The following is a 12,646-nucleotide window of genomic DNA, read 5'->3' as shown; positions in this document are numbered from 1 at the left end:
GTGATACAATTTTTTTCTTTGAAACACAGCTTTGTACATTAATGATACACTGAGGCGGCGATTAATGCCCTCCCTAAATAAGACACCACAGTCGGGTTTGACAGGCTAAGGGCCGTGCTCACTGACACACAAGCAGCCGTAGAACACGCAACTTGGTTTAAACTACGGTGACACCCAGGCAAACACAGCCATAACACATTACAGCTGTTTGCTGAGACATCTGCTTCTTTACATTCCTCATGTTACAAATGGATATGGCCTTTTTTCGGAGGGGGGCATGTATCCTTTTTCGAGGCTCCCTCTAACTGGCCAACTATTTTAGTCAGCATGTGTATACTGTAGCCATTTGTAAGACCTATTTTTGTTTTTATTGAATTTTATTGAATCCCGAAAATTTATGTGACGAGGTTGAGAGTTTGGGCCTGATTTTTTTTTTGGCATTGCTGATCAACAATATTACGACATGATAAGCTGTGGTAGGGTAAGCACTTATCCTGGGAGGCCAGACCCCGACCCGTGTTTCATTTAAAGGCAGTCCATTTCTCATTAGCTCCCACTCGAGAACGGCCTGGCAACCCGCTGAGCTGGCCACTCACGTCCAGGGCAATCTGATCACATGACCCTCCTATTGGATCACTCCTGAGCTGCCCTGGCAACCTGTCACTGACCCTCGCACGGCATGCAAGAGCAGGGGGAGAGTAGCTGATTCACACATCACCCCCACTGCCCCCCCCCCCCATAGAAAAAGGGTTTCCACTTCAGAGAAACTCAAAATGTGCAAAACAGAAGCCCAATCAGAACAGACCAAGGTGGGCCATGCATGGTAAAAAAAAACAAAAAAAAAACATAAAGTGTGGACTTCGGAATAAGAATACAAGTTGTGAAAAAATAAATAAAAGTTTCATCCAAAAAAGTAAACATATGTTCTTAAAATATAGACCAAGGCAAAAAAAAACAATTTTCTTATAAATAAAGACTAGAACATACATTAAAGCCAGGTCTTAAGACAAGCATTCTTTTTTTCTGCATTAATGAAAACTTCAGCAAGTTCTTTTTTAAGTGTTGCTTGGGAGACAGGTTCCTCTCTTTTTCTAAGTGTCTCTCACCTCTGGAGTCTTGCCTACTGTGACCATATGTTCCCCCCCCCCCCCCCCCCCCCCCCCCCCCCCAAGCCCACAGAAAAGCAGTTTTCTCAAGGGGATCAGCTGCATCTCTGCTCATGCAGACCTGTCAAGACATGAATCCATTCTTCCCCAACACAGCTGGTGCTGGCACTTCAAACTGCCTCATGACGCGACAGCCATTCCGTATTTCACACCAAACAGGAAGGTTCCCCCTCGACGGCAATTCAGGAAGGCCTGTCCGTTTAAAGTCTTGTCTTTCACGGGGAAGCCGTGTCTACTTTTCAATGCTGCCGTCTTTTTCCTTGTGGGGAGAATGAATGCTTGATGCTTGTCCTTGGGTTAAACGGCTTTAACTCAGACACAGTATGAGTTGCTGATGTTAAGGATAATGCTGACGTCGCTTAAATGGCAAGAACAAAGTCAAAGCGCAGAAGGGAGGGGCTGGCCCTTTGTCGTGTCCAGTTTGTCGTCCTGAAGAGTCTGCTACCTCTGCCGTTGCAGGCCCTCACCCCTGACTTCTGTCATTTATCCTTCATGCTAAATGCTCAAGTCCCTGTGCAGGTAATTATTGTGATTTGACAGTACAGTAAGAGGTGCATAAAATGATCTACACAGATATTGTGCAGTGCATGAAAGCACAGGCTTAAAATGCACTGGGTAATCACCATGATGCTCCTCATCAACATTAACATTTTAAATGTGAGGTTAATAGGCAGAATGTATAGGCCTTAGTTTGGTTATGTAGAGGAAAAGAAAAGATTATGACATCATTCTCTGCTGAAGATCTGCCATCAAGCTGTTAACACAGGAAGTGACTTTAAAGCTTATTTTTTTTTATACCGTTAGTTGCCACGTAAGATCCACCTGCTGTATAACTATTGTGGAAAATGGAAAGGCATATTTTTGACTGCACAGGGACTTTAAAGTGTGCATCTTCACAGTTGAAATCCAGTAGATGTGTTGCAGAAACAGGAAAACCTATGGAAAGAGAAAACAAATGTCAGAGGGGGAGGTTCGACGCTACTGTAGCTGAAAGAAAGGAGAAGGGGGTTATGGGGAATATACAAACGGTAGACATGTGCATCCAGCCTGACTCCATTCACCTCGCACTATAATTTCGGCCCTTGAACATGAAGTTAAGTTGCTCCGCAGACACAGCATGTGGATCTTTTGTGTGGAGTAAAGTGCAAACTGAAATCTGAAATGGCACAATGCTCTTGTGTTCGTTGTGCACGCTTGCACTGCTACACATGCTCAACCTTTTCAGAGCACAGATGAGTCTGCAGCACTTGCAACTGTTGAGCTAGAGACGTGTTAGAGATATTAAACATACACTCGTGGGGCCTTTGTGCACTTCACTGTCTTGATTTGTTTCCGGGATATCTTTTTACTGTTTGCAATCAGATTACTGCGTCCCACTTTAAATTGTAACATTCTGCAAACAATGGCATCCACAGCAACTCGGGCATTGTGTTCGATTCTCACCTCCACTTTAAATCCCTTCCGAGGCAGCTTTTATGGCCTCGGAAAGTCGATAGGTAATGCAAGTCTAATATCCATTTTAAAGATGTATTCTCCTCCCCTGTGGTCCGCTTTACAACGGGCCCTCTGCCGCAGCATCTTTAAGTGCACACAATGGGGACTACTACAATTCAGCTTCCTCTGTGCACCGCCCCCTCAGCCTCCCTGAAGCATTCTTTAATTTGGGGGGTTATAAAAATGATTTGTCATCTCTGGAAGAGGACTGCTCTGTCCCTAAGTCACAGCGGAAGAAAAGCAATTAGCAAATGATTGCCATCGCTATCCTCCGTAGAGCGTGCAAAATAAAAAAAATAAACTCCCCCCACCCCCACCCGCTCGCCCTCCCCTCTCCCTTCCCTCTCTCCCACCCGCCCACCTCCTGCTCCCACGAACTGATGCCTTATAAATAAAGATACTGCACACTCGCCTCAAAACAAAGCTCTCTGCACAATAATCCACTTGAGGTGGGGGAAGATTCAACTTGTGTATTTTGTGGCAAGGAGAAAAAAAAAAAAGACCACACTCATTAGTCACCAATCAGGAACTTGGTAACGACAAGGAGCCACCCCGTTTCAACACGTTTGGAGTGCTCTTGGTTTTGATCTGTGATTAGCGCAGGCGGGTCGTGGTCGTGATCCGAACGGACCCCTTGTCGCTGATCCGAGGTGAAACCTCGGACAACAAAACAAATATGTTCCTGCCCTCCTCTCCCCTCACATAGGTTGAGAGTGTGTTTCCTTTGTGTCAACAGGGCTCTGTAACAGAGGTAGTGAAGGGGCGGGGGGGGGGGGGGGGGGGGGGGTGTGGAGTCAACAGTGTTCTCAGGGGCAGAGAGCAGCCCGAATCGGTGTGAAAACAGAAAGCACTCGGGGCGATTTCCCTTTCCTCTCCCCTCCCACCGGCCTGACCGCTGGGGGACAATAACACCGCTCCTGGGCCCCACTGAAAAGTGCTCATGACTGTTTTAAATGCATTAATAGACCGTCACAAAGGGACCACCACTTTGAAATTTACTGCCCAACCTAGGTGGGCAGCATTCCGTATGAAAACAAAGGTGGCAATGGAATTCCTGACAGAGGCTCACAATACCCCCGCATTTGAAAAGAAGTCCGCGGGGGTCCATGCCAGACTGGTTACTAATGGTTTGCATTTATTAGAAGCCTGCGTTAATCTATTCCATCCCTGCATTCCCTTTGTCGAGTCATTCTTCAGTTCAGACCATATATGAGCAAAGGTTTGTACTATACTTATGTTTTTTGAGAAGCCAATAATTAGAGCCTGTTAGAGTAAAATATGAGGAATTTTCAGTTTCTAAAATATTGTCACTTCATTACTGCTATCATTTTCATTCTTTACATTTTATGGAGACGGGACACACGTAAATATCCACCTCACTGTGTTTTCTGTAGCAGCTGCAGAATCACTCGGCATCCATCAGAATGAAAACAGCAAACCTACAGCCATTGGAGTTATGCATGAAAATTAAAAGGCTCCCATCATGTCTGTTTATCATTATGTAATGGGCTTAATATACAGTTGTGCAGACAAGGGGAAGCAGGAAGTCACAGAGACTACCTCGTCTAGAGCCCTTCCAGGCAGGACGAGACTCTGCTCCTTTTTTCCTCCCCCAGTGTGGACATTTGGAGCACCTCTGTAGTAGTCCCTCAGAGTGCCCCAATCCTCACCCCCCCCCCCCACCCCCACCTCCAGTTACTCCACCTCCTGCCTGTAGTTCATGAATAGCAAACCGCTGATCAGACTTCAAACTGAGCCTGTCTACAGCCCAAGCTCACACCAGAAACAAATCAAATAGAGGCGACTGAGATTGCATTAGCCCTGCTGGGGTGTTGCTGCCTGCATTTAGCTTGTCTAATTGCCATTAGCCCCTAGACAAATTTCTCCAGCAGGGACAATTATGGCATTCTGATCTATTATTTTCTCATCTACTTCACCATTCCATTTCAGCTACACATTGTCTGATGCTGACGTCTCATAATTCAATGAACCATCTGTCCTTTCAGTCTGTACTGAAAATCAGAGCACTGATGTATATTGTGCATTTTGCTCTTTTACATCAGAAGGATGTTTAGGTTTAGAGAGAGAGAGCAAATGTAGCATACATACCGTGCATAATTGTCAAACAATTTAAGGTTATAGAGAATCGCATAGGCTTTAGAAGACAATGCATGCAGCATGGGAGAATGTAGCCAGCTCATTTACATTTCCCTATAGATTTTACAGAAGTTGTTAGTGACAATCTCTTTCTCATAAAATTGCATGAAGCTGAGAGCAGCAGTAGACAGCAAGCTGTCCAGTTTGATGATTGCTGAGCTGCCAACCGGACAGATAACAATGACTAGAGCTATTCATATTCATGGAACACGATCTGCTCAACCCGAATGAAATCCGAATTGCATTACTTTATCAATACTCAATTTCAGTGTAACTCAATAAGGAGCTTTGTCCTTGTAAACAATAGAATGGGGAAGATCTATAATTTAATGCCACCACTAGCTGTTATAAGCTCTTGAGAAAAGCGATCTGAACTGCATAGTACAGTATCTTCTAATTACCATACGTACTGAGGTGGATGAAATATATTTTAGTAGCAGTGCTGAAAGATGTAATGTCTCTGCAAGCATCAAGTGAAGGAGGTTTTAGTTTGATACCTTGAGGTGCTTAAGCTGGAAGATGCTTCCACGTGCTGACGAAGGCAGTGGGGATAAGGGAGTATGGCACAGTGGTAATACTATTCCAGGTGTCCAGTGTGGGGTCGTAGCAGTCCAGAGTTTTACACCGCTGTGTGCCAAAGTAGCCGCCCACCACGTAGAGTTTATTCCCAGAGGCCACCGCCTGGCAGCTCATGCGCTTGGCTGTGACGTCCCCCACCTTAGTCCACTGGTAGGTCTCACTGCTGAACTTGTAAGCGGAGCACGCCGAAAACTCGGTGTCGCCTCCCATGACGAAAATCTGGTTGCCGAGCACAGCGGCGGCCGTGTAGCGCCAGGGCTGGGGGCAGGTGGCGGGCACGGTCCAGCGGTTCTCCAGCGGGTCGTAGCACTGCACCTTGGGCAGCTTGTCATGGCTCACGCTGGTGCCTCCGAAGGCGAAGAGCTTGAGCTTGACGCTCACCACCGCCGCGTTGCTCACGCCCTCCCGGAGCGGCGCCACCATGGTCCACTTGTTGGCGGCGGGGTCGTACTGCTCCACCTGCTTGAGGGACACCGAGGGCGAGGCCGGCAGGCAGCCGGTGGCGGCCGTGTGCCCGCCCACCACGTAGAGGCAGTGCTTCAGCTCGGCCGAGCCGTGGCCGAAGCGGGCGATGAGCATGGGCGCCGCCTTGGACCACTCCTCATGCAGGGTGTCGTAGACCCACACGTCCTTGGACACGCCGTTCTCCGAGCCCCGGCCGCCCGTGACATAGACCTTGCAGCCGATGGCGCAGGCGCTGAACTCCTTGCGCGGGCTGGGGATGTCCGCCTTGGGGATGATCTCCTTTGCCTTCTGGTCCACCAGGTAGAGCTTGTCGCACATGAAGGTCTGGCCGCCCAGGAGGAAGAGGGCGTGACTGGTCTTCCTGGGCCGGGCGCACAGGCTGGTGACCACGCCGTCGTTCTGCAGGATCTTCAGCTTGCAGCGGATGGCCTCATCCACCAGCTCCTTGCTCTTGGCCTGCTTGTTGATGAGCTCCTCGGTGGAGACGTTCTCCATGAGGAAGATGGCGGGCAGGAGGGCGAGGCGGACGGTGCGCAGCAGCTCCGGGAGGTGGCAGTGCCGCCTCTCCAGGTCATAGTTGACCCAGTTGAGGGCCGACTCGTACACCAGCCTCTCGTCCTCCGTCTCCAGCTCCTCGTGGGACAGGAGCTGCACCAGCATGTCTTTGGGCAGCTGCAGGAAGTCCTCCGTCTTGCAGATGGTGGGGAAGTTGTTCAGGCACATGCCCCAGGAGAGCTCCGACAGCTTGGTGCACTGGTGGGCGTCCGACAGCAGCAGCATGCCCAGGCAGTTGGTGGGGTGCAGGTTCTTCTCCAGGAACTCGGCGCAGGCGTCCCGGATGTCCTGGAACTCCAGCATGTCCCCGGCCTCCAGCAGGGACTCGGCGTTCTCCTCGTTGATGATGACCCGGGAGGAGTAGGCGTAGTCCAGCAGCAGCTCCAGCACCTCGGGGTGGATGGAGTCGTGGAAGTTGACCTCATCGGCCTGGCTCTCGCGCAGACCGCCGCTGAACATGGCCTCGAAGTAGCGGCTGCAGGCGGCCAGCACGGCGCGGTGGCAGGGGAAGGAGCGGTTGCCGGCATGCAGCAGCACGTCAGTGAACAGCCTCTGATGGCGCAGCGTGTTCAGGTGCATCAGCACGCTGTCGGCATAGGACGACTTGTGGAACAGGTAGATGTTCATAGAGCCCGTGCTGGCTCGGGACTTGCGGTTCTCATGGACGCAGATGGACATTTTCATTGAATCCTACAGGGGGGGAAGGAATTTGATTTACATTACATTACATGCATTTAGCAGACACTCTTATCCAGAACGAGTTCCAGCATAATAGAACCTAAGTCCATTCAAGTTAAATGAGCGACAGTGTAAGACCAAGCTAACAACACTCACAGACCAGTGAGTGTGAGCATAACACTATTCAAGCCCTACCACAAGTTAACTTGTGCAACCTGACTAGGATTTAAACGATTAATAAACTGAAGCAAGGGTTTTCTGGTCTTTAAAAGATATCCTTTGAAATAAATGTAAAAACTGTAGAAAGCACTGTTTTCAAACAGAGCCACAGGCAACTGTGAAATATGATTGATATCATCAGGACTGACATAGTGAATAGTCATAGTGGCAAAGCAAAGCCCAGCACACAGTAAAAGAAAAGGCATGATGATATGCTGCAAGCAAACCCCATCTGCTCAGGCGTCTAATCATTGCCAGGTGTTCAAAGCAGAAGGAAATACGGAAAAAAAAAACTTTGAAAGTAAACATCCTATAACGGGGCTGTCACATTTTCCAGCCATTATTTCTTTCTGAACGTCCACATTGAGTGTCAGCATCAATTATGTAGCACCTGCTACTCCGTAAATTAATATCTCAATTTAACAATTATCCTAATTTTCATGCAATCGATACCCGCCTCTGTTCAGTCCTGCTGCCATTCCTCCTTTCAAACAAAATCGTATTGTGTCTACACTAACGGTCCAAATGTAACCCCCCGCCCCAATTTGATACATTAGGAATATACCAGCAACTTTTACCTACTGCATTTGATGCTCTAGCGTATCCATTTATTCAGTCTATGACAAAGTAGTCTATACTACCTCCAAAATTGTCTAAACGTCATATTAAGAAATCTCACCTGCTATCATTTTTAGTTGACAGTTTATTATCACAACTCAAGAGTCCGATGCAAAAATATCGCTACCTTGGATTGGCCACACACATTGCAGCGCAAGACAATGCTCACCGCAACTTTAATTTTGTCTTCTTGCACAGTCTGATCTTCAAAAACAAATATAAGTACGACAGCTATGCACCAAGGGGCTCTTAATAACAAGTTGCAAATTCAGTAAAACACTAACAAGCGGGTCTTTTAAAAAACTTGCTCCAGTCCGCAGGCTCTCAAACAATCATACGAAAAGTATCCCAATATTAAGACACATATTACAAATAACCTACCTCTTTGGGTTAAAGTAGGAGTTCAAATCGATCGGTTTGATCCCTCGTTCATGCCACTCCGGGAAAAGCCACGATGCTCCGAAAACGGAATATTCGGAATCCAGTTTCTAGCGTGGCTTGACGAACTACTGAGTTTGGAGAGGGCTGTTTCTCTTGATTTCTTTCGTTTCTTCCCACTGGGCTACTTATGTTCTGAACAACATTCGTATTAGTGTGGCGGTCTGCGGTCGTATTTTCCAGGTTGTATCCAGTTGTTAGTCAATTGAGGTCTACGTACAATAAAAGAACTCAGGCTGTTTTACGCTCCGCTACCGTCTGCTATCAGCAGGGCGACTCGTGCGGATCTCTTCGCTTGAGTCAATGGGTGTGTTTTTAAAATTGTGAAGGAGGAACGTTCACCGTGTAGAGGAAGAAAAATGGGAGGAGTATGTAAAGTAGCTAGTAGGGCAAGGAGGAAAAACAGTAGATCAGCTTGGCGAAAAGGAAACGGGTAATAAAACAGGGACAGCGTGACAAGTACTAAAGCTTACTGAACATTCCTGAATTTATTGAGAGCAGGATCGAAATGTTTACACATCGGCATTGTGTGATCAAGGTTACCCATTGGATTTTTATGACATATTAACACGTAGTGGTCATTTCATTTAGGAAGTTCATCATCATTCTGCTGCGATTATAGGCATGCATTCAGGAAATAATTATGTAATTGAACTGGTAATCAATTGAATCCTATTTAATTAATCGTAATTGTACTGAAACTAATCCGTAGGACAATGTCCATGCATAACCTACTCTGGAATGGAAATACACTGAATATTAATATGGCAGCAAGACTGTATTGATGAGTTTATTGGATTTACTGCAGGGACACCTAGTCTGTTCAAGACGTAACACCCTGCAAATGTTTTGAGAACAAATGGCAAGTAGTCTTCGTACTATGGTTATTCATTTTCGTAATTCATTATTTGAAAAAGGGAAGTGCATATGGTCGTATCGTAATCACCTAAGGAGCACAGTAATTACTGTATATTGAAAACATTGTACGAAAACCTTGTTTCAAAAATTTCTGAAATATAATCGTATTTTTATTCTATAAGAAAAAAACACATAAAACACCCCAGAAAAGAACATCGAAGGACGCTTTCACGCTGCTCTTGTGCTTGGTTGGGTCAGCTGTTCATCAGATTCTCAACCGTCCTTCTGCACACGAAAAATAACTCCCCCCGGGCAACACTGGCCCCTGTACAACCCAAAGCGTGGATAATTATGTTATCGAAAATGAATAGATACTTCGTGTCTGTGTCCGTCCTAAAGGGAAAGAGGAATATTGAATTAATTGCTTGATTATCACTTGCTGGTTTTGTGATTAGTCATGTGCGATTCGTTTTTGCTTGTTTGTTGCAGACTATATTGATGTCATTTTAATTAATTACATCGCTGTAAGACTGTATTCTGTATTTAATTGCAGAATACGTGAGTTCTTGTAGACTGAATCACTTGCCGTTTTTTAATGCCTTTCACCACCCTTAATGTTCTCCAACATTATGCCCATCTGCTGTAAAATAGTTTAATTTTGAAAAATGCGTTTTTGTCTTTAGACATTGACCGCAAGTAACAAAAAGGAATATAAATACTCACTTCAAAACCTCTGTTTACTCTGAATGAATGGATTTTCTACAAGTATTTCAAAGAGTAAAAAAAAAACGCCTCTCCTGGTGCAAAATGTATCGAACGGAAACTTTCATTATGTAGTGAGCAATGAGAAGTTGTTGTTAACTTGATAATAGTGCCACCTAGTGACAAATGTTATTATCATCATCATCATCATCATCATCATCATTTTCTTTTTTGCATCTTATAATAATCTATAGAACCGGGTCCAAATAATGGTCCTTGGGTGCTATAGGATAGATTGTCTTTTATGTAATGGAGAGCACCCTCCGCAAAATGTGCGCCGTTCCTAGGAATTATTATTATTATTATTATTATTATTATTACTATTACTATTACTGTTATTATTATTATTATCAATCAGAAGCAGCAGAAGAAGAGGTAGAAGTAGCAAAAGATGCAGTTTAACTCGGAACGTTTATTCCCTTTTTGACCTACATAAATCGTGTTACGTGACCTAAATACAATCGTCAACAGTCTAAATAAAACGGGTAAGTATGTAAATATAACTGGAAAGAGTTTAGATAGTGTCATCATGAAAATTTTGTATACCTTGTATGCCTATATCATCTATCATATCTAGAGTATGACGATTTGATGGTCAAATAAAACACATTCATTTACTGACCTTCACTAAAACACCTTAATTTCCCACAGAGGCAGACAGCACTGGACTCTCATGTGGTGTTCAGTGGACCGTTCCACGTTGTTCATAGCTGACTGCAACTGGAAAATACTTTGATTTGGTGGTTTGGGCAGTCAACCAAATGACAGGAGGTTTGGGCAGGAATGTAGAATCAAGGCTGTCATACCAATCAGAATCACCCGTCTGGAGCTCATATCTCTCTGCTACTCTTGTTGTTGGCAAAAATTGGAGTTAAAAGAAATATGTATACCTATTGGAACAAAGCCACAGACCATGAAACTGAAACTGGGCACTCAAACCTCCTGTCCAGGACTGAAGTGGTGTCAAGATCTGCAGTTCCCCAAAACACCATAGCACAGACTTTGTGATATATGAACATAACCTTGGGGTGAGAAGGTCACATAAATGACTGTGTTGAAACACAGCATTAAACTATACAGTTATGATAGGGAGACATATTCCCTACTGAAAAAAAACACATTAAATGAAACATTTACAGGGCAAACTGCATTAACTGACTTCATTAGATAGAGATTAATTGACACACATAGCATTCACAAAGTATTTTGGAACTCTTGACTGATTAGCAGTTTGAGATATAAAATATAAATGTAAAATACTCATTCTTTATGTCTTTGTTTTGGCATACACATGCCTTATAAATACAGCCAACAGCAGACGTAGATGTATTAACTAGAAATGGAATTGGGTCTATGAGGGTGCAGAAGGTGCAGATTTCCAGACTGCATTTTATTATTCAGAGCTTTATACTTCTTTAACCAGTCAGCTAAAAAAGCAATTGCTATTTCAAGACTTAACAGATTATTCAAATTCACAGCGGACAGACAGAAAACAGGCAATACCTCTTCAGTTTAAGGGTGTGAAATATTTCGAGATACATGTATTTTAAATGTACTTCTGGCTTTTTCAGATTTGTTGTTTTCGATGCCTAAAACATGTAATGACTTCCTGACCAAAGGGGTATACCAACAAGCAGAGCTGAAATCAATTTACATCACATTTACTTAGTATTTATGAAAAAGGTCACACTTAGTTAAAAAACAGTATCATGTTTATTAAATGTTTTAGAAATAGGAAAGTGCAAACTTCAGATTATTTAATCATTCATCCATGTGATGACAGGTTAGATCAGCAGAAATAAAGAGATTATTTTAACAAGACAGTCTCTCCCTAATGGTTCTCTGTGCCCACGATCTGTGTCCAAGAATGTGTGTAATACATTTGAACCCTGATACAGTTAAGTAGGCCTTGTTACACTTATTGCAGGTTTCCTATATTCATTGGTCTCATAACAGACTTGTATCACAATTATAACACTTTTCAATAAAACTCAAAATCTGTTTTTTTTTTTCATAAAACTTAATAATGACACCTTTTTCCATTGATAAATGGGGTGCAACTAAAGGTTTCTATTAAAATTAATTAATAAACCTAGAAATTCAAAACTGTTTTGCACTGCCCCCTGGTGTATGTTCTGAAATACACACTAGACCCCTCCACCAAAAGGTCCCGAATTGGACGTTAGAGCACAAATATAAAATAGTACTGACGTAAATTGAGGATTTTTTCTGCTGATATACTCAACTATGCTACTTCACTTATGTGATTCAAAGCAACGTTGGGACAAAGCTGAATAGTTATTTGGACATTTCAAGTTCATAGCTGTCAGTAATAACATTTTTATAATGGATTGTGCCACTCGGAATTTATCACTAAATGTCACTAAAATCACTAAATCAGATCATGTTAGCAAAATTATATTCATTTTCCTGTCCAGGCATTACACAATTAATTGCAAATTTACTGCAAAATCAGCTATCACATTGCTTCCTGTTTGAGGGACCACCTCTCCTGGAGAGGTACCAACACTGCGGTGGGAGTTCAGCCTTTGGCCCATTGCCCTTCTCTTCACAAGACCCATGGTCCCCATCACAGCCTCTCAGACAACACGAAAATGTCTTTTTCCCTCTCCCTGCAATGCAGAGCCTTGCTGATA

The 12,646-nt window shown here is 44.2% G+C and overlaps 1 protein-coding gene across 1 annotated transcript; it reads right to left on the bottom strand.

Annotated features, from left to right (window-relative positions):
- Positions 1–1,235: 1,235 nt before the first annotated feature.
- Positions 1,236–8,656, bottom strand: enc1 (ectodermal-neural cortex 1). Its single transcript, XM_036529141.1, has 3 exons — positions 8,313–8,656; positions 5,315–7,106; positions 1,236–2,102 (listed from the first exon to the last, which is right to left on the bottom strand). Exon 2 carries the CDS (start codon positions 7,098–7,100, stop codon positions 5,325–5,327), a length of 1,776 nt encoding a protein of 591 aa, XP_036385034.1. The 5' UTR covers positions 7,101–7,106; positions 8,313–8,656; the 3' UTR covers positions 1,236–2,102; positions 5,315–5,324.
- Positions 8,657–12,646: the final 3,990 nt, after the last annotated feature.

Source organism: Megalops cyprinoides, chromosome 5 (assembly GCF_013368585.1).
Source record: "Megalops cyprinoides isolate fMegCyp1 chromosome 5, fMegCyp1.pri, whole genome shotgun sequence".
In the NCBI taxonomy this organism is placed as follows: domain Eukaryota; kingdom Metazoa; phylum Chordata; class Actinopteri; order Elopiformes; family Megalopidae; genus Megalops; species Megalops cyprinoides.
Note: the sequence above shows the minus strand (reverse complement) of the source record. Positions and strands in the feature narration are given on the sequence as shown.

What these genes read in the sequence shown, in the direction of transcription:
- enc1 (XM_036529141.1), bottom strand. Translation starts at nt 7,100, where the DNA reads ATGAAAATGTCCATCTGCGTCCATGAGAACCGCAAGTCCCGAGCCAGC.